Below are 22,881 nucleotides of genomic sequence, written 5' to 3'. Positions count from 1 at the left end.
TTCTGGGGCACTGTTCCCTCCAGGTGGCCAAGTGAAGCTTTAACTCCTGTACGCAAGGGAGAATGGCTTTGGTTGGATGTCCTTGTGCCCTTATATGCCAAACTAACCCCAGGAAAGCCTGTAGTGTCCCGAGCCTGGGCTTTGGGGAGGGATACGGTCCATATTTCTTCAAGCAGAGAAACAAACCGGATTGTACCCCAAGTTTGGGGTCAATGCTTCAGCCACCGCGTATGGCAAAACCAGGACTGGGCATGAACCACTTCTTTGGCTGTGTTTTGGAGGATGTTGGCAATCATGCCATCACAGGACTGTTTGCAGAAGCATATTCAGCAGTTGCAGGGTAAAAACATAAAGTAGCTATGTAAAGAAGTTCCCTCTGTCAGGACAGAAAGAGAAAGACCTCGCAGGCTGTGGTAAAAGGTCTCAGACATGATGTAGGGGCTTAACTGCTTGGATTTTAAGATAGAGGTACTTCTTTGCAAGGCCAAAGGCAGAACCTACAGCTCTTGGGGAAACCTTATACCATTTATTGAAATATAAATGAAGATTAATCCTCTCTAGGGGTAGGCAAGATAAATGAATGGAAGTTTTGACGACTACAGTAACTCCCACATGATGTACCTAATTTTCTCTTTGAATATCTACCTCAATCATTCTGTACCATATGCAATCACTTATGCTTTCTGCTGTATGTATGTATATATAAACTCAAGCTTTAGGGCATAAACCAGTGTTTGGCTTTATATAGACAAGAAAAGTTTCCGAATATTAAGCTGCCCATTATAATAAACAGGATTATTAGGTGGAATAATTTATAATGATTCACTATGGTGATTCCAGTGCTTCTCTTTAAGATTTATTTTCATAACCCATACAAGTAATACTTTTCTGCCTACGGAGAACTTTGCAATCCTTGTGTTCATTTTCATTCACATTATTAGGCTAAAATTATTTTAAACTCCCACACGACCATGCTTTCACATATGAAAAACACCCCAAGCCTGATTTCCACCTGGAAAATAATTTTTAAAAGTCTAATTTTCTTGCTTTGGCTGTTTTACTTGACGAAGAACAATATTCAAAGGGTAGGGACATGTCCAGAATATGTTCCGTTTAAACAACATCCCTTTCCTGAGAAAAGTGAAAATGGATACAGAGGTGCTGGGGGGCTGAACTCACACGCAGACACAGTGTTTAAATTCCCTGACAATTTGTTCCTTACAGCTTCTGGCTCTGGATTACTTCCTCATCCTCCGGTGGTTATTTTCTCCCATCTGCTGTATTTTACTGAGATACTACATTTCTTTTGTTGTCTTTGTCTCCTTTCCAGTGCCTTACACTCTGAGATCGTGTAGTGAAATGCCTGGTTCTGCTGGCACAGGCCTTTACGCTAACAATACAGCGGTGGCCCGGGGCTCTGGCAAAGGGACAGGCTGCTGCCAAGTGGGACAAACCCAGTTGGAGACACCAAAGTCATTCCAGGCTTCCAGCCAAGGAGTGGGGAGTTGCTTTGTAGTCGAGTTGATGTAGCCGCCGGTGTGGGGACCGGCAGAGCCATCTGCCAGGTTTCACAGCTGGAGGTACCATCATAGGAGCCTTGGAGTGCGGAAGCAGAGACTGAAAATGGGAGTCCATCACACAAGTCTCACTTCGTGCTGGACCCAAGTCGCCTCAGCGCACACACACTTTCCCTGATCAGAATAACTTTGGCATACATGTGTGCTGAGATTTGGAGTTTGAGCAAATCAGCCAAAGCTGTTTAAGTTGTTAGAGATTTATGGGAAGCTTTTTCTTTCCCAGAGTCACGTAAACTGGGAAAACCTAATATTCGCCATCACAAAGCAGATTCTTGCTAAGTTCCAAGTACCAAACGCAAAGGTGCAACATTTGCATGCATCATGCTGTACCTGCACAGCTGAACGTAAGCCCAGTGAGACACGGGAAGGAATCTCATTGCCCTGCAATTGAAATCAATGCACCTCTTGCTCTTGGTCCAGGGAGAATAGTACCGTCTCCCAGGCAGGGCAGGAACTTCACTTTGAACTTCCTGAGTTGACAAGGGCTTAAATCAGAACTGTAACTTTACTTTGATGTCGTTTATTGTGGTTTAATACACCTCTCTATTTATTTTTTTACAATCATGTAAAATATATAAAGAAACTTAATCTGTTGGGGAGGTGTATAAGAATTTACTGAATAGACCTTAATGGTTCCTTTATGCAGCTGTAAAACACAAGGAAGCTATAAGAGCAGTCTGAACTGGACTGGGAACTTTAAAAGTTTTATACATTTATTTGTCATAGTCAAAGGTTTATTGCTGTAGGTATTTACCTTCCCCATTGTTTAACTAGGTTGTGTACTTCTCAGACATCTATGGTAAAAAACATGTATAACGAATTAAGGAGAGCTTAAAAGCAGAGATGAATAAGTCAAATCTGCTTTTTGAAAATATATTATAAATCCAGAGTAACTTTACTGATATCAACACAGTTACACTACTATCAATCCTGAACACCTGAAACTCAAACATGGCTATGACAGAGTTAATTCCTCCCCCCCATGCTAATCTGGAATAATTCAGTGAGTCTGATGATAGAATTTTTCTTAATTTCCATCCATAAAAATCAAAGAGGACTGCCCTTAAACTAAGTAGGGTTTTCCATCTCACCTTTTAAGTATTAGCTAATACCTTCTTGCTATATATTAGAGATAAGCAGCTGAACAGTATTTAGCGAGTGGTGTCACAGGTGGTGTGTTGCTGTAAATCAGAATAGCTCCTCTGAAATCAGTGCAGTCTGTTTTGATTCCCACTGGCTGTGGGTCCAGCCCAGGTACTCGCAGCATTTTGCAAAGGTACGTGTCCATTGTCCTCTAACATTCCATGTTCTTCGGGCAGGCAATTTTTAAAAACTTTAACAAACCATAGTAGTAGACCACAAAGATGTTTTTTAAATCACGGTACATCAAACTGGACCAGGCAAAGCACCATCCTACTGAAAAAGTGCTGTGATTAAATTTGGCCAGATACAACCCTAAATGAGAAAATTCTAAATTATTTAATAATGCACAAGTCACTGGTCACTTTTAAAATATGTAAAGTCAAAGTCAGATGCTCCATCTGGAACACAGAATATCAGAGTTTAAGCAAGGATCGATTTCAGTTTTGTTCATTTTTAACATTATGTGAATTTGCAGTATTTGCCCATTTTTATTCTTGCAGGCATTGAATTATTAACACACTTCCGTGTTTTTTCCCATATTTCTTTTATTAAAAAGAAAAAAGGACAACAGCATTAAAAACACTATCAAAACACACGTTGTAATTTTGGTAATTTATGCCAGGTATTTGCTTAGTATTCTACCACTGTGACAGTGGAAAGCAGTCTGTGGATACATATACATATAATAAATGTAAGTTCATGTTTATACATGTGTGGGAGGAAGAACACATATGCACCAGAAATTGTGTGTGTTTTTATTAAGAAAGGTCAGAATGGAAAGAATTAAGAGAGACCCCTGGTAACATCCATCTCTGTTTCTTTCAATTTCCTGTTGGATTACCTTAATTGTCTCTATGTTTTCTCTTCCATCTCAGCTGGAAGTATAACTTAAGTTATCAGCAGTAAGCCAAAGATGTAGTAAGATACTGTATGCTTTTCTTTGGGTGCTCTTTTTAATACATTGGCATTATCTGTTATGGAAATAAACAATAACATTGGAAAGGCAATGTCATTTCAGCACAGTCCTTTGTGTAAGGCAGGGAATCAGTATTTTATCTGTGTAAGTTCGTTATTTTTCCCTGTGGTGGCCTAAGGCATGCCTCAAATTGCACATGCATTTTCCTGGCAGAGCCATTATTTTGTGTTTGAGAGTATCTGTTTTAATTAGCAAGCAGGTTACAGAGACGGATGATGCCAATCAATGAGATTTGTGTGGGGGTGGTAGCTCAGGTGGTGTTTCCATGGGCTGTGGTCCACTTGGAGAGGTGCAGCTGAGTGCTGTACCAAAAAAGTAATCAAATATGCATTAAAAAGTTTCCTTCATTTTAAACACAAACTTTGCTGGAAATGATTATTTTATTTCAACGTTCTTATTTGTCTCCTATTTGAAATCCATTATTCGTAATAGTGTGAGTAGACCAATTCACAGGCATCGACACATTTCTTGTGATTGTTAGACCTAATGGAAATAAAAATATTAAATAAACAGAAAAAGTCAACAACTTGACAATCAGGTTAGACACTTCCATTTTAATAACACTAGGCATTAATAATGACATTTTTGTTAACAGATAACTCAGTATTTGTACTAGGGACTATTAGTGTTGCTATTAAGTTCTTAATTGCTGAGAACTAGAATTACTTGTGATGGATAATTTACTTAGGTAGAAAATGTGAAGTCCAAGTCTTGCAAAGCTTATATTCTAGGGGCTGTCAGTAATTGCATTAAAGTTTAGCATATGTATTAATCTTTGTAAAACTGGCCCCTAAACACAGACAACGAGGGTGAGGCAGCATTCATATTATTGTTAGAAATGTTGTATCAATGATTTGTTTTTCATCAACTCCTTCCATCTGGCCCATCTTTCTTCTAATTGTTACTTAATTGAATACAAGCAAACAGTTGGTCCATTTTTCTTCATTATTTCATTCTGACACATTTCTATAAATGGGTTTTGTCTTACAAACATGGCAATAGCATAAATTACAAAGATGCAGCATGTCTGAACCAAAAATCAGGAAATTTTTTTTGTGCTATCTTTTCTTCAGGGGTGGATGCTTTATTAAATGACAACCAAAGATATTTAAATGAGAGCCTAAATCAGGCTAGTTATTAAATGCTTAGCAATAAACAAGCTTATAAATGGCATGAAATGATCACACTTTTAAAATCTGCTCATTCAGCCACACATCCCTAACGCAGAAGAGCTCCCATTAGTCATAATCACTGAATTAACTTTGTGGATACTTTTTTTTTTTTTCTTTCTTTACAGAGAGAATGTGCTAATTTCATCAAGGTGCTGAAGGCTTACAACCAAACCCACTTGTATGCTTGCGGAACAGGGGCTTTTCATCCCGTCTGCACCTATATTGAAGTTGGAAGTCATCCTGAGGTAAACTATCTTAAAACAATATTTTTCTTTTTGCCTCTTTTTAATCTTTATTGGTGTTTAGCCACGATGTCTTCCTGCCAAAATGCACTCACACTAGTTTCTGTGGCTCGGTGAGTGGATCTGGTAGGACCGGCTCCTGAATCAGGTGCTGACGTGCTGATTGATAAATCACAGCAGAATCTGTACTTTTCTCCCCTACAGAGCATCTTTTCCCCCAGGGGCTTAAATAAATATGAATAAGCCCATTCTGCCTGGTTCATGACGTTAAAGGCGCTCTCTTTTTTTGGTTGGGACAGACACCAGCTACAAGAGGGGTAGTTCAGCCTGTGTGTTTGTTTTGGGGCCAACTGTCCTTTAGTCTCCTATTAGTCAGTACAGTCTGACACCATGGCAGCTTTCTCCCAGCTGGGAATTAAAATTGTGTCACACATTCATAAATCCCACTTCTCAGATTTGTCCTAACACACTGACAGTTTTTCATATGTGACCTAGGTTTTATTTCCTTACTTTTTAGTGAAAAATAAATCACTTTTCCTCTCTCTTTCCCCCATTATTTTTTTCAATCAGCTTGCTGATTTTTTGCTTAGTGTTGCAGAAATCTTGCAGTAGCTCTTGTACTGTTTTGTCAGTGATCGTCATAACTAAACTGATATGTATGGTCTTCCCTGGTGAAAAACAGTATCACTCACAGAAAGCAATGTGTCTATGCTGGTTTTCCTGCTTGGAAATTTGACTAGAATGTCTCTGTGCTCCATTTGAATCCTTTTCCTCTTCAAAAAGGCCAATCTTTTATGTTTCTATTAAGATGAATATGTAATATAAATTAGTCCACTTTTTACTTTGTTTTCAGTCTGGCTTACGTGAGTATTGCTCCATGGACTGTTTCAGTTTAGCAACCAGGCTCTTGATGTGTTTTCAGCAGTCACTTACTTAATATATGGATTTGTTTTACTGGTGAGTCCATAGTTGTGTTACTCGCAGCTTCTGTCATTTCCAAAGAACAGTTCTTTCAAGTTACCTTATGGTTTTGCAATTCAGGTTTGCAGATTTGCCTGCAAATAAAGACATCATTGTTAAATGAATGACGACTCAGATATTTAAAAATCAGAATTTCTTCTTGTAGAAAAATTAACAGACCTTCTGAGTGTTGACTTTGTAGTCTGGGAACCATTTTTCCCTATAAAAATGTCTTTTGATATTTGAAACATGAGTCTTTAAAATGTTCTAAGCATAAGGTTTTGAAGGGATAAAGAAGCTGCAAAGTAGAAGGGTTTTGTTGTTTGTTTTTTTTTTTTTTTTTCGTATTCTTTAATGCTTTATTCCAGAATGCATTCTTGGCAATTAGTGATTGTCTCTTGACCACACACAGTATGTCATTGCTTACTGCATTAAACAGATTCTCTGCTTCCTGAGATCCATTTGGGAATTGGTAGACATATTAATTAACTCAAGTTCCGTAAGATGTGTGTCAATCAATTCTTGGCTATCTGCCAAGTGAATCTATCTGCAGAGAGATAGCTGGTATGAGGTCATTTACTTCTACATTTGGCTGTTTTATGATTGTACCATAAAACTAACACACACTTTATCAAGGATTTATAGAAAGGATGATCAGAGATGAGAGGACAGATCCAACCTTGGTTTAACATTCTGGATTTTGAGACACTGGAGTCAATGATGTGTTTGGCCCTGTAGCTGAAAGAGGATGTTTGTTTTAGCTTCTTTTTAGCAGTCCGTAACTATGAACAAAATCTAAATTGTTGCATTTTTGGTCATTTATACAGCAAGTTTGTTAGTCCCCGTGTGCCTGAATCAATCTCTTGACCCTTGGTTTCATCTTCGCAAAGCAGGAAAGTCAGGAGTATGTTTATCTGCAGTACTTCAAACACTGTTAGCTTTGGGTTTCCTTTTCATACTTCGGCTATGAGTGAAATCATCATCACCTGCCCTTCCCGTGGCACAAGTGTTTGTCTCCTCTGGACAGCCCTACCGGAGGGCTCACTGCCTGCTCAGCCCAGGTCTGCCCCTGCCCAGAAGTTGGGGCAGGCAGGAGGCAGCAGCACCCACCTCCTCTCAGGCTGTGACAAATCTGACAGTCAGCCCGGGTCCTGTCCCTCGCGAAGGTGAAAATCAGATGAATAAATGAATTTATTAGATTTGCAATGAAAATTAATCTGGCCTGTGTCTGTCTCTCAGCTAGAGCCTGCCCGTATCACCTAGCCAGGAATTTCAAATGTGCATCTCCTCCTGGAGCTGGGCAAGAGGACAGTGCTTGATTGGCAGTAGCTATTACAGACTCCAAGAATGGGGGGGGAGATACAATATGAACCCCGCGCCCCTGCACACTGCGTCTGTGGGAGCCAGATGGTTTGCGTTGTCATGTCAGACAGCAGCACTGGACGTGTCAAAGGGCCACTGCTTCTGTATCATGTGTAGTTTATTCCTCCCTCGCATACTAAAAAAGGGAAAAAGTGCAAGTGAAGGCAAGCAGTTGATTTTGAGTTAAAAAATTGCCATCAAAAACATTTCCTGAAGATTCATTTTCTGCCACAACACTTCTGGAAAATTAACTGGCTTCACCATCTGCTTATTTATTTTTCAAGCACTTAGAGAGGTAAATGTGAACTGATTAGGGGAATAGTCAGGGAATGTACCTACTGTCTAATATGATTGCTTGTTTATGCAAGCTCTGAATATAACCCACCTGCCGGAGTCCGATGGAGGAGCGGAAATTAGTGTGTGCCAAACTGAAGAGGATGAAGAAGTGAAATTTAAAGAAAAGAGTGACAAGTAATAGGGGAGACACTGGAAGCAACTGGAGCAGGCTGCAGGAGGCTGGAATCTGGTACAATTTTTATGATTGGGTAAAGGAAATAAATTACAGTCATAAAGTAATGGGAATATGAATTGTTATATCTGTTGAATATCTCTTCGATATGAAGCAGCATATCGCAGCCCCATTCCATACTTGAAGAAAACCATTTCTAGTGATGAAACTAGGCAGGTCTAATTGAGTTTGATGAAGTACAGTATCAGAAATAATAATAAAAAGGTAAAAGGATATGAACAGCATGCTGTGCATCTGATTAAAAATGATCTGCGTAAATGTATACAACCTAATATGTTGTGAATTACACCGCAGTCTAAGGAGTAAAGCAGACTAATCTTCACTTAAATCCATTCCAGATGTGTAAGTGAATAACCACAGTATTTAAGAGAGAAGAATAAAGTTAATGTTTGAATAGACTTAAGCACGTAAGCCATGAGTAAGCAGGAAAGAACATATTTAGGCAGAACATAGCATGTGTATATGCAGAAAATACCTGAGGAGAGCCTAATTTAAAGCTTGAGATCATCCATCGGAGAGGCTGTATTTGTACTTTCACTGAATGGGGCAAACTGGCTCATATGCAGATGTCTATATTATACGTGCCTGAGTTTAGGTGAGATGACCTAACGCAGACACCTACGCCAATTTCGGGGATCCAGGGTTAAGCAACATGTGGCATTCTCTCCACATAAGGCAATAGAATGCAAGAAACCAATTACCAGACAAAATAAGAAAGTAATTAGCAAAGCTATGTTCTGCTCCCACTGACTTCTGAGGAAACAGGATTGGATGTGTAGGAATGTTGTACTTAATGGTTGCAAAATTACCCAAGTCAGATCTGTGCATGAAAGGAACAAATCCAACTGCAGGGAGACACAGAGGTGCATTAAACCCACTAGAAAATCACAACAGGATGCAGAATGCACCTGCCTGTGTGTGCCTGAGCAGGGGAAGGAGACCTGCTCCCTTTCTCCGGGGCTCCCTTTGGGGCAGTTTGTGGGAACCAGCTGGGAACAGTCCTGTTTAGGAAAGAACAGGATTTTCCATTTACTTAACCCTTATGTACAGGTGGAGGGGCAGAGAATGCCCTATAGGACCCTTTTTTTTAACACTCAGACAGGCATTTGAAGAGCTGTACAAAATTGTTTGCCAGATCCTCAGCAGGAACACATTCTGGTTTCTTCAGCAGAGGTAAATCAATAGATGCTGCCTGAAGAGCTAACCCAGCTTCTTTTATTGTCTCCTAATTCCAAATTTCTTGTCATTGTCCAACAGATTAAAACCCATTTTTAACTGGATGAACTTAAAAGATCTGGGATCACTTTACTTGCAAGTTATTTCTCATTCTTAATCAATAAAGAAGCTCTAAATTTAGGTCAGATTTATGATGTACATAAAACATTAAGTTATTGCATATGAAGTTATATAATGCTACCACCTGTAACATATTTGCTTTTTCCGGACTCTGTGTATTTTAAAAATCTTTGGTTCAACTCATAAAATTTTGCTGAATTATACTTTCCACTTTTTTTATCCCTTCTGTACTTCACGTTAGAAGAGGTCTAGAGTGCATTTTCTAAATAATGGACATCCTGTTCTGATACATTTATGGATCTGTCTTTTTTGTCTGTCTGTATATATGTCTGCATATATTATATATATGTATATAGTGATGGAAAATCAGTTTTTTTTCCTAAGAGAATAAGTTTGAAGGAATACATTACTTGAAGGACCAGTGCTACTGCTGGTAGAAAACATGTTGTGTTTCATTATCTAATATAAAAATCAGGGTGAAAAATTGACTTCAGTAGTAGCAGATGTGGCATAAATTTGCCTAACTTCATTGAAGACAGCAGAGCTGTGTCAGTTTACATCAGCTAAGATTCTGACCTGTGGTTTTTAAGTGAAACATTTGAGCAAATGATTTTTTAAGTTAAGAACCACCTCATGCTAATTTACTTTCCATCTCATTAATTATACCTTTATATCGCATTTATATGCTTATCAAATATAGAGAGAAAATGTGAAGGAAAAGGATACTGTTAAAGGACTGTTCTCATTTGTGATATAACAATTGTGTGATAGAACTATTATTTGTGACATACTAGTTCTAAGCATCACTATAATCTCAGAGAAATGCCAATAAAGGAAGATCTAGTTTACAGGCTGCAACAGCCTATTTTAGTTCAGCGATGCTTTAACATTTCAAACCACTAGATATCCTGTTACTGTAGCATATGAAAATAAAACTGAAGAGCCAGATTTCTAACTTGTGTGCAGTGTAAGTACCTTTTAAAACACTTCTTTCAATCTTCTGAGTACTTTTGCCACGGGGAAAAAAAAAAAAAAAGAAAACAAAAAAAGTCCCTTAAAGTCCCTTAGATGTTTAAAGGCTGATATACTTCGTCTTGATTCATAAAAAAACAGGGTAATGTTGTCTGCTGTATTGTTAAATTCCAGTACTGGACCTTTTTGCTGTACGGATGTTCTTGTTCATGGAGGATGGCAGGTAGCTGTATAGTCAGTGTTAGGCACACATCTGTCCAGGCATCTCAGAGGGTCAGTGGCCAAAATCACAAAATAAAGGGGTTTGATTCCTCTGGAGGCTGCTGGGTCTGCAAACTATCACTTCTGCTGCTCCACGTGACATCAACTTCCAGTCCCTCAGGCTACCCTGTGTGAAAACTCTTTGCATAAAATCAGGCTTTTCACACATGTACAATTTTCCTCCTCTTGTTAGAAAGAATAAATCTTGGTGTAGCTAAAACCTTCCTAGCATTTTGGTAGTACGTAGTTTTATATACAGTTTTATGCAGCTATATATAGCATATAATTCTTTTTCCAAGGCATAATTCACTATGTCATTGGTTGGGAAGGGATATGCTATGGGAACTTTCCAATGACCTGAAGACAATATTTAAAAGAGGAGTACAGGGAATGGACAGAGAACATGACAATCCTTTCTCATAAGACAACCTAAGCGAGTCATTGGTTCTGGTAAGGTCTGACAAATATTTCTGTAAGGAAACCCGGGATATATTGTTGGAAGCTATGCACGCTTTTAAGCACCGTCGTGCAGAAGCATGTATTTCTTACAGGCCGGGTGCTATGTCCCAAATGGCACTCTTGTTATGTGGCATTATCTTGTGATAAAGTTACAGAAGTAGAAGGTCACCATAAAAAGGTAACTTGATTCCCATTTAAAAGACTTTTTGAAAAACTCCATAAACCCCTTTGTAAACAAATATGAATTAGGTTCATGGTTAAATGCTATTATTTATGAAGGCCTGTCTTTGAATACGCTGCAGATCTCCTTTGACTTCAGCTGTATTTTGAACACTTGTTTGCTAAAAGAGAATTTAAACCAGGGAAACTCAGATTTTTCAAAACTTCATCCTGTCATCCCCAATGAAAATATAATTCCAATAAAAATTTATTTCCAGAGTAGATCCTTTAAAGTAGGACTATTAGGCTTTATGTGAAAATTTAGCTGTCGGAATAGTTTAATTCATGGGGTAAACTTCTCTCAACTGAATAGCACATATGGCAGCGATGGCTGACATCTTTCTTACTCCTTACTGTTGGGAAAGTCTGCACAGCTGCTACAGATATTTCATTCTCAGCAAAGTGGGATACCGAAGAGAAAAAAAATTTGAAAGAGATTTTTTTTCAAGTGTCTTATTTTAACAAGATAAGAATCGATTTCCTCATACAAATTCTAACGCATACTAAACTTTTGATGTAAACCACACAGTTAAAAGTAGACTACTTTAAATTTGCAGCTAATGTTCATTATCCTGACATATTCAATTAAGGAGGATGTGCCTTTATGACAGCTGAATATTTGACAACTAGCTGATCCATTTGGTCTTCCATTTACCAACGTAAAGGTATATTTGTAAGAATAGGACTATTTCAAATCATATGCATGCCAAGGATCTGGCTCAGTATCTTAAAATTCAGATGCAGTAGAAACATCATTTTTTGGGGGAAAGTAGTTAGAAAAGGGGTCATGCTTTAATCATTGACAGGAAATGTGAACATCGTAGGTTTTCAGCTGTCATTTAATGCATTCAGTCCTGCCCTTGCATATTTCATAATTACACCTAAGCAATTTGGAATCTATTTATGTCTAAAGTGACAGAAAGTCAGTAATTATGTCTGAGGTTCACTCTGAGATTTACAAGTTCAACATTTACATGCAGGAAATGAAATCAAGTTTTAAACTATCACAAGTCAAAACAATGTGGTTGATTATTTTATTTCTTCACCTTTATTCCTCAGTCTACAGACTTAAATGGTTTAGGCAAAATGGAAGCACAGTTCTTTAGTAAGTCATACAGAGGAGAGGTATAAGATATGATGAGAAGCAGAACAAAGACATGGAATTTACAACCGCAAGGGCCATTTGTTGCACAGCAGAAACCACTAATGAAACCCCGATTATTATTCAAGTCTGATCAGTTCAGCTATTCAGCAACTAACTTTTGTTTAAGGCTTGATAAGTATATCCAAATTGCTATGGCAGACCTCCCAGTTTATTCTTAAGTGAAAAAAAAAAAAAAAATCAATTCCAGAACCATATTACTTTAATATTGCTTTATACATATGCTTTAAAGAGATTGTAAATTAAAGTCACTCTGCACATGATGCTCCAGCGCTCTACAGTTTGGTTTTAATTGAAAACTTCCCTGAGATGAGAGAGAACTGGTAAGGATATGGTCTGTAGGGACTGTCAGTGTTTCCATGGATCTGGTCTGATCCCTTGAGACATACAATGGCACAAGATGAAGCTTGATAGTAGCAAGATCCTGCGTATTCTCCTCCGCTGTTGAAAAAAAAAACAACTCATACAAAGTAACTGTTAACACAGATCTTTTTTTTTAGCTTTTCTCAGTGCAAAAAGAGTTCACAGTGAACGATAGTGTCAAATTTGAACCCTCTGCCTCCTAATGAGAGGAATCTATGCGCTAGCACGCTTCCACTGAGATAACTGAGAAGACCATTGTTTCCTCACCGTACATGGCTTTCGCCTTCTGTGACTGAGAAATGCTGTTGCTTACAGTGGAGAACTGTATACAGTATGCCACAGCTGAATGACTTCCATGAATAAGAAACTAAAGCCAGTTGACATATTCATTAGGTTCAAAGAAATGAGTCTCAGAACTGTGGGAAAACTTTTGTTTATGCTGCTGGAGGGGAGAAAAAAAAGAGTGAGATAGAAAGAGACCTCCATGGGAGTAAATTTGCGGAGTGGAGTGTGCACAGGCGCACATGCAGAACTGTTGAGTGGATTTTCACTCATACCATGTGCAGTGTCTTGCTTTGTGAGAGTCCACACCTTAAACCATGGGTAACTTTTAATATGCTCAGATAATGAATGATTCAAGTCAAAGACATTCTTAGGATCTGGGTCTAATTTCTTTTTTTTTTTTTTTTTTTTTTAAATGGGGGGGTGATTTTTCCTAGCACCAGTTGTCTTCAGTGGAGTCCTCTATGACTTACAGAGGTGTAACTGAGACTGAGGTTCACTTTTCATTTGTGTAGTCAAAGAAAAAACATTAATTTCTAGCACTGTTAGAGTGATGACTCAGAGTTTTGTGAATGCTTCAGGAAAATTAATTTTAGCAATAGCTACCAGTGGAGCTGAAAATGCACCCACTGTTTGCATTTGGATGTTCATTATTTCTCCTATCAATTAAAGCATGTTATGATGAATTATTTATTTCCACAATGTAAACATTCCCACTGGCACAAGATTACCTTACTTTACCATGAGATGATACAGTTTTCCTAATTCATTACAGACTTAGTACTTATAAGAGAGATGGCAATCATATTAAGATGTTGATCCGATTTTCTGGGTGGGAATATTATGTTCGTTCATCAACAGAACCCATAATGTTTCTAGTAGCACAGAAGTTCAGCATTTGCCTCTTGTTAGAGTAAGAATTGAAAACATTAACCCAACTTCACAGTCGTGCAACATATGCAAAATTTCATCCACACACCTCCCGAAACAAAAGACAAGTATGGCTGAATCCTTTGATCTCTCAACCAACATGGAGGAGAAAAAAAATAAAATAACAAACCACCATCTGTTGGGAAAACGATGTAATAAAAACAATGGAAAGCCAGCCCATAGTATAGGCGAACTTAATTGAGGAAATTACTTATAAATAGAATTATTTCTTGATTTGGAGGTGCAGGAGGAAGCAAAACTGAAAGAAGGAGTTGCTGAGCTCAGATATGGATAGATCAGTATCAGAGCAACTTTATTCCTTGTGGGATCCAAGTCACAAAGCTCCAGTTGACAGGGGCTGACCTCACAAAGAAGAATCACATTTTAAGTGTGATTTCTGCAGCTGAAGGAAGTGACTGTATTGTGTTTGTAGTTCAGTACAAACATCTTGTCAAATAGGCTTTAAACAACCAAGGTCACGACACAGCAGGTTTTAGCTGTGGGTGATGCTCCACATACAGGCTGTGGGGCTGTGAAATGCAGAACAGCAAACTAACCAGAGTTGTATTAAATATTCAGACGTGAGGACCTAACCAAGAGCCTGTTGATGTTAGCCAACTTCACTGGACTTTGTCTAAAGCTTTATGAGAGCTGATGTGTTGTGAAGTGCCTTTCAGGCCTGATTTTTAAAGGCTGTAGGATATATTTAACTCGCGGAAGTTACATGCAAATCTGAAAACACTGCCTATTTCCATACTTTCAGACCAACTTAGTATTTATTGTTTCTACATGTTCACAGTGTATGAGCTTAATGGTACATCCGCATGGTGACTGGCCTGCAGTTCGTCCCGGGAAGGGGCCCAGAGAAGCTGTATACAGCCATTGCAGACTGCTCAGCAATGATGGAGAAGCTCATGGCTGATCTTCTCCCAGAAACCTCCTCTTGACATTGCTTCTGGCCGTAAGAGTCTCACTCATTCAGATTTCCCAGAAAAGGGGCATTTCCCCAAAGGAAAGATGAGAATGCTTGTGGATTTAAAAGCAATCTTTCAAACCGATTCAGGAAAGAACAAAAGTCACTTTCCACAATGGGAGGCCTCCTTGGTGTGCTTCCAAGCTCCTTATACATCTCTTTCTTTCATCAACAGCTGCATTTGGCATGACAAAACTGGCTTCTCCACAATGATTAAATCTTATTTCTCCTTTGATATAAAGCAGAGCAACTGCAGGTGAAGCTACTATTTCTGTGAGTAAACAGCAGTCCATAGGTATTTCAAGCAGTTGCCTGGTAGAACAGGAAATAATTGTTCTTTTCTTGCTATCTTGACCATCCCCATTTTTATGTACAGACTTGTACTTATGTCAAAATGATTTCATAATACTTTCCAGATGCCTCCTTGCCTTTACAAGGTTTTGAAACTGAGTTTCTTCTCTGCCCTGTGTTATACAAAGTGTCTTAAATTTGTTACTAAGTACATTCAAATCATAAAATTCCACTATTCCATAGTTCAGTAAGAAAATAGTGTTAAATATTGATGCTTTCATTAGTAATTAATACTTTGCTTCTTAAGGAGAAAATTAACTGAACCATGTAAGAGAACAAATCGGAATTAATCCCATATATGCCATACGCACAGAGAAGATGGCTGCAAGAGGCAGGATCTCTGCAAAACAAGAGCAGATACAGTTTAACCATTGTGTCACTTTCTAACTTTGCTAAATACCTTTCCAGGGATAAGAAAATGCTTTTTATCACTATACAACCCTTCATCTTTTTGCCTCACATGTTTTGCTGGCATAAGATGACACAGATAGATTACAATCAGGTATTTCAAGATCTTAAAAGTCTGACAGGAGAGAAAATCCTTCATCTTTCTTTAAACAATACTTTTATGTGAATATGAGGCCTACTATAGCAATGTGTGCTGCAATAGTACCTGTCAGCAGTTTTTTTTCGGGTCATGGCTTAGACAGGGATTGTGTTTTGTGCAGGGAAAGAACATGGGACTGTGCATAAGATTATCTAAAAATAAGAGACCTGAAAGCAGTGTATAGGCATAAATAATTATCTTCCTTATACATTAGTCCATATATCTTTTGCCATGAAGAGTTAATCAATTTACTGCTGAAAGACTGTGGGAGATCAAAAGTACTGAAACAGGCAGTGCTTTTTATATTTGTGCTTGTCCCATATGCCTACTGCTTGTGTGATGCTGGAAATCAGACTAAGTGATCACAGCAACTCTTTCTCTCCTCAAAATATAAGAATAAAACCACTTGAAGTTAGTTGGGAAAAAAAAAATAATATTTACTCTTCCATTCATTCTCAGTTCTAGCTTACGTAGTTTGTAACAACTTGCTTTCTGTTTGTGGCACTCAGTCAGCCTGTTTGGAAATGGGCTGGCTCCTCTTTGAGCTCCTGAGCATAAACCATACAGAATCTCTGTATCTTCCCTCAAATAGCATTCCTGTGAGGGAAATGCACTGTGCCCTTCTGTTCCTTCCTTCACCTCTCCCTCGTTTATGTAAGACAAATAATTTAGTGCCTGTGACCTGACTCAGATGAAATATATGCCTCTGACTCGTTCATGCCTCTGTGGACTTTGAGTAAATTAGTTATTTCCTAAGCAACTCATTTCATTGGAAAAGGGTGAGTAACTTTCCACCATTACTTGGGAACTCAAGCAAAGACGAGCTAATACCTGTTTTTTTCTTTCTTTTCAGCTTCTGTATTATTTGCTGTAGACAATTCACATATGGTTATTTTTATTTATTCCCAGAAGGAAACTTTGTTTTTAAAAATGTGGTTTTTCTTTAGCTCAATGAGTCAGAAAAGAATGTGTGAAACACATTGGATGAAAAAAACAGTCACCACTGGAAAACTTAGATAAAAAGAGGTATTGTGCAGAATGAATAAATGTATCATGATAAATTCATGCTTATTAGAATTGACGGTGACTTATTATGTCATCTAATCTATTCTAATTTGTGTACATCTGCAGTCGTCTACAAGTCTGGACTGTCTTCTCACCTGTAGTGATATAAATCACAACTAGTGATTCTTGCAGTGCAGCATTAATTTGCATTTTAATTCTTTCTTTTTCAAATATTGCATGGCCGATCATAATCATATACATTGTCCAACCTTAAGCAACTCTTTTCATATTTAATATTTGTATCAAACAGTTCCAGGAGAGCTGTCATATAACTTTTGTCTTGTATGATTGCATGTATTTTAGTTAAGAAATGCTACCTGATTTATGAAAATCTATGGATTCCTCTGAGTTGCAACATGGTCATACTCAGGGAGACACGTTAATAACCGTTCGCAAGTACCTAATCAGATGAGAACACAATACTCTCCATTAATGAAATATGATCCATAATGAATCTTGCATGGGAGTGCTAATAACTACCTTTAGGTTAAAGTGCTCAGATGTCACAGTATAACAATATCTGTCTTAGATGTGTATCATTACAGCACAGTAATTAAAGGTTACTTAGCTGTTAAATGGTTACCTTGGAGGAATCCTTCAATAATGTGGCTTCAAACATGCCTTCACAATGAAATTAATTAAGCAAATTAAATATCAGCCTTGTAGTAATCTATTTTATGTGCAGAATATCTGGCATACAAATGTTTAATATGATTGTGGCAGAAAGCTGAGGAGTTGAAGTTATGCCCATTTGTTTTGAAACGTAAAACAGTCTTGGTTGTTCTTATAAGTAAAATAATGCTTATGCTAGTTGGTTTAAAAGAATAGTGACAAAATTGCTGAAGATAAATGGAATGTCAAAATTACCACGGTCACGTTCCATGTTCTGTGTAAGTGCGAAGCTCAAGTAGCCCTGCTCAGGATGAGAGAAGTATTAAAATTCACTTGATCCTTTCCACACCTCTGCACCACATGGAGTTAAAAACCTAGTAACGAGTAACTAGAGTTTTGCTAACAGCTCAGTCTGACTCATCAGCAGGATGCTTTCAGGGATTACTAGCTTGCTGCCTTCTTCTGTACTTAATATAAACCACACCAGGAAAGTTGAGCAAGCGGTTTGATCTGGATATAACCATTTCTCAGTATCAGTTCAAGTGGGAATATGACATGGGCAACACCAGTGACAGAGCTGAGCACTACAGAAATGAGAAAAAAAATATTTTTTCCCCATCATTTCCATGATGGATTGAAATCTCATTTCATGCATTTTGACTTAAAAAATAATTTGCTGACATTATGCAAACTGGCAGTGACAAATACACAGTATATTCTGCTTTTTTCTTTGTTTAAAGAGAAACAATCTACTAGATAAATAGATCATTCATCTGAGACCTTTGCATATGTAAGCAAGAAGGTGTAAAGTTCAGATCTCTGCTGTCCTCTTGAAACATTGGCCTTGCTCCAGGCAATGACTTATTCACATACCTTAAGTTTACCCTTATTTAAATGTTTTGCCTGATCATGTCTTTTGACAAAACAGAAAAAAAAAAGCAAAAAAAAATCTGTCTCATGCTGCAGAAATCTTTGCTCACAACACAGCTCAGAAAGTATTGGCAGAAGAAAAGGAAAGATGAAGAATTCTTGATAGAAATCTGCCTTTTTTTCATGCTATGATATATGTTTTTATGCCAGTGAGATAATTAGCAGTTGTGGCACCATCTTATCGGTGATATGCAAAGCTCTTGCACATTTTGGTTGAGGATGACACCAATGTTATGGGTTCTTCTCCAGTCCTCAGGCTTTTGCAGAGGCCAAGTGATTTGGCCTTAATTGGTTTTGCTCTCTGAAATTCAGATTTCTTGAAAGACGAGGCTTCAGTCATTGTCATGTGAAAATGATCCCGTGTCTCAGGGCCCAAAAAATCCCCAGACAAGCTAAATAACAGTGACGGAGCTATCTGTTCACTGAATAATCTTTAGATGCCCTTCAAAGACCCTCTACACGCATAAGGGCCAAGCCTACACAAAGTTATAACATGTAAATGTAAAAAAAAAAAAAAAGAAAAAAGTCTTAATACCAGGATTGTCAAAGAATTGGTTCTTTTTCTGTGCTGCAGCTTCTCAGATAATACAGATCTTTATTTCTTGGGCACAGTAAAAGCATATATACTGATTGATTCACCCTGATTTCAGACCTGGAAACAGCTTTTGAAGGGGGATTAGACAAAAAAAAAACCCAAAACGTCTGAGAGAGGAAGACTCTATTCCAATGAGTTCTTTTGCCCTGAGGTGTAATTTATTTTTTTTTTAATTATGAACCAGTAAACGTGTAATCAGAAAACAAATGGTATTGATTACTTTTTCAAAGCAGTAACTCTCTAATCATTTCATCCTATACTTCTAGATTGTTTGAAGTATGGAACCAACACAAAACCTGAAAGCATTTTGCCATTTGTGTAAATCAACATTATTCTCCATAGCTAACATTTATTTACAAGCTTGCAAAGGGTTTCATAAGGGATATGAGTGCACCTACAATGCAAACCATGTGTCAAACAGCAAAAAACGGCAGAGCAATCGTGCTATTGTTTTTTCCCTTTACTTGATCCAAGTTTCATTTTCTGTTTGGCTAAGCATCAGTGGTCGTGAAGGTGGTATATCAACAACAGTCATGGTGGCATATTCAATTTAATTATAGATGGTTGAGGTGCTTAACTTCATTTACTTTTTCCTGAATAACAATTTATTTTATTCTGTTTTAACAAACCTTTCTGTTTATGCATTTCATCATCTTTTGTTATAAGAAACGGGGATCTGGTTTCATTACTCAAGTGTGGGAGTAATGAAAGAGTAAGTCTTCATCAGCCTACTGCTGCTGTACCTAGGGTCTTTTCCTGGAATACTTACTGAAGAACAAATCCCTTAAAGTCAGCAGAGTTTAGTCTGGATCATGAATATCGATTCTTAACTAAAAAGTTGTGAAACTCATACCGAGTTTAGAACATGGAAAGATTGGGCATCGTTTAATATGGAACAGGGCCACAAAGATTCTTCCAACAGGCATAACAGAATAATAAATGATTCAGGCACGAGTACAAGAGTTATGTATTCTCTTAAAGATTGGTGGTGATAAATGGAACAGTAATGGGGAAAGTTGACTTTGTTTAACCTCAATCAGGAAAGGGAGCCAAAAAAAGGAAAGTTTGGACAAGGCAGTGGAAGTTCTGATCGTGGAAGAGCTCTCCGCATGACTTCAGCCTTGTTCATAAGCAAACTTGTGAATGTCTCACTAAGGTAGTGCAAAACCCCGCACAGGCATTCTCATTTCAGTTAAAGTAGTATTTCAGGTCTGGTTTTAGCCGCCTGAAAGTAACTGAAAATAAGCTGCTCTTAATCTGAGCTCACTGTGTCGACATGGAGTGCATGTGTTTACTGGAATCTCATTACACTGACCATAGTGATACAAGTCTGCAGATTAGTGCTTGCACTGAAAAGGCTGTTTAGCCTTTCAAAGGATTTTGCAGGGAAGCAGGCTGGAATACAAGCCCTTTCTGCTTGTCATTTGTAGGTTTGTGAATTTGGCTTTTATTTCTTTGAGCAAATGCGTTTTCATGCAGACATTGAAAAGCCATGACCCACTGTAAAAAGGATTACCTTGAGGAGAGATAGTAAGACTCCTGTGTAAAGGATAGTTAATACAGAAATGCTAAATCTCTCTGTACAAAGAATATAGCACAATAAATTTTTTAACTCAAGGTACTTTCCTGACATTATAAAAACAGTCACATATCAGAACCACAGAATAAAAGTCTTAAATAGAAGGCTAAAAGAAAATAAAGGAAAATGTCTGGTATTTTTTGTAGAAGGATGATATAGAATCCCTTAAAAATGTGATTCATTGTAGCTGACATTGCAGCAAGTAGTTTAGATAACACTTAATGACTTAGATATTATTTTTACAATCAGTATATTTCATGAGGTGTTAAAGATAATAAATAAGAAAATAGTTTAAAACAGATAGCAGGAGACAGTAAGAAAAGCTGGAGATTTTAGTTACTTACAGAAAGCATGACATCTTAGTTATGTGAAGCTTGACTTACTCTCATGAGCCACATTAGCCATCTGAGTAAGGGGAATCAAATCCTGGTCCAAAAATTCCTTTGGTGAAAAAAATAAGAACAGGGTTGTGGTTTTTTAGCTATACCTACAACACCTTTCTTATTTGTCTGTCTGGGTAATAGGCAGTATGGTCAGAAAAAAATCCAGACTTAACCCTTCTAAAACTTCCCAAACAGATAAAAGTAATATCCTTTGGGGCTAACTGGGATTTAAATTACTGCACGAGTTAAACTGAAGCAAAGGTGGATTGCATCTTTTTCCATTGGTGGCTTTCTGTTTTTCACTGGTCTTGAGTCAGGAGAATACCCCATTTGCAATAGCTTTTATGGATTTAAGAATACGTGATTACATACTGTGCCTGAACAGGGATCATATTTAAAAACAGGCTTAAGTGCTTGCATTAGTTTTTGACTTAAGATACCAGAAAAAACAATTTTAATCTACTCCTGAAATTTAGCTACCTGAATTTGAATTTTCCTATCTACATACATCTAGCAGAATGTAAATTAGACACCAAAGGCACCATTTTAATGGGTGGTTATCTGGCTTAGTAACCTCAGTCTCATTTTCAATGAGGTTCTTAAGAACCTAAATGCCATTAAAAGTAATTGTCTCTATGTTTCTTTGAGGAAAAAGATGGAAGGATTTATAAAAACAATAAAAACAAACTTTTAAAGGAAACATCTCCTCAATCTTTCCCTGAATGGAAAAAAAAAAAAAAAAAGAAAAGAAAGAAAATTGAGTATTGTACCTCAGAATGAACATCAACTGTTCATAATGATAATAAAAGGTAATAATTTCTAATGGATATCAGTCTTTTCAAGTGTTTTCTAAGAATTTCTAAGAAATGCTTGGTTCAAATGAGCATACCTTATTTCAAAATTTGTGATATTGGTCAATTCCAAATTTTAGGTACTACAGGCCAAATTCATTACTGATAAAATTGGTGCCTATTAACTACATCATAGTGCAAGCAGGTTTATATTCTCATTGTTTATTTATTCTCATGTTCTAGGAAAATGATTTTTTTCTATCTTCTACCCTCAAAAAATAAGAATATTTCTTTCAGCAGTCAAATAACCGCGATGAGTAGTTCAAGCTTCCCCTACCTGCTTTTTTCTTTTTTGGGACTACTACTACTTCTAAATCACTTGGACTCCTCCAGGCTGACAAGACTGAAGCAAAATACTGCAACAAAATTCACCCAAAAACTGCCTAAAAAGCAGAAGAAATGCTGTAGTAAAAGCCAATATGATAAGCAGGGAAATAAAGGTTGGATGTGAAGGTTAGTGCCTGCTGTAAGGAGGATTTTGAATACACTAGCTGTCTGATAAGAGGTGAGATGAGGAGAGCTATAAAAATGAGCATGAATAACTACTGTTATCATTACATAGACAAAGGAATGAAACTTAATGCTGAATTTAGTTGCAATAGCTAAATATAGCTAAATAGCATTTTCAAATTATTTCATTAAGAAGAGTTTGCAATATTTTTTCAAGAGATTTCAATGAATGATTGGAGACAAACTGAAAGAGTATGGGAGCCACCTAATTTTTAAAGTTGTTTTTAAAGCCAAATCTCTCATGCACTGTGGTCACTGGCTATTTTGTGATTTCTCTAGAGCTAGGATTAGGCTTTATATGCCAATCTGTCAAATTTGGGCATTAATTACGTATGCATTTATGTGTGCACTAAGGTGCTTTTATGAAAAACAGCCTCAGAACCCCATTCAGAAGGAACTTAAGCAAATTATTTCATTGTTTTGGGGGAGATTACATATATATGTAAAGTAAAGCCAAATCTGAATTCTTTCTGCATTTAGATGCCTCAAAAGGACAACCTGTTTTTCAGTCTCAGCTCTTCATAGGCAGCACCATAGACAAGACACTCTGAAGGGGAAAGGGAAAGCGATTTGGGGGTTC

The 22,881-nt window shown here is 37.5% G+C and overlaps 1 protein-coding gene across 1 annotated transcript in view; it reads left to right on the top strand.

Moving 5' to 3' along the window:
• SEMA3A (sema domain, immunoglobulin domain (Ig), short basic domain, secreted, (semaphorin) 3A) overlaps positions 1-22,881 on the top strand; it is a 168,045-nt gene that overhangs the window by 63,905 nt on the left and 81,259 nt on the right. Inside the window, exon 4 of the mRNA XM_009882930.1 lies at positions 4,994-5,113. Coding sequence (XP_009881232.1) covers positions 4,994-5,113 — 120 coding nt within the window. The remainder of the gene's footprint in view (positions 1-4,993; positions 5,114-22,881) is intronic.

Source organism: Charadrius vociferus, unplaced genomic scaffold, assembly GCF_000708025.1.
Source record: "Charadrius vociferus isolate BGI_N301 unplaced genomic scaffold, ASM70802v2 scaffold32, whole genome shotgun sequence".
Taxonomy (NCBI): domain Eukaryota; kingdom Metazoa; phylum Chordata; class Aves; order Charadriiformes; family Charadriidae; genus Charadrius; species Charadrius vociferus.
The sequence above is the reverse complement of the archived record's forward strand: the minus strand, read 5'-3'. Positions and strand labels throughout refer to the sequence as shown.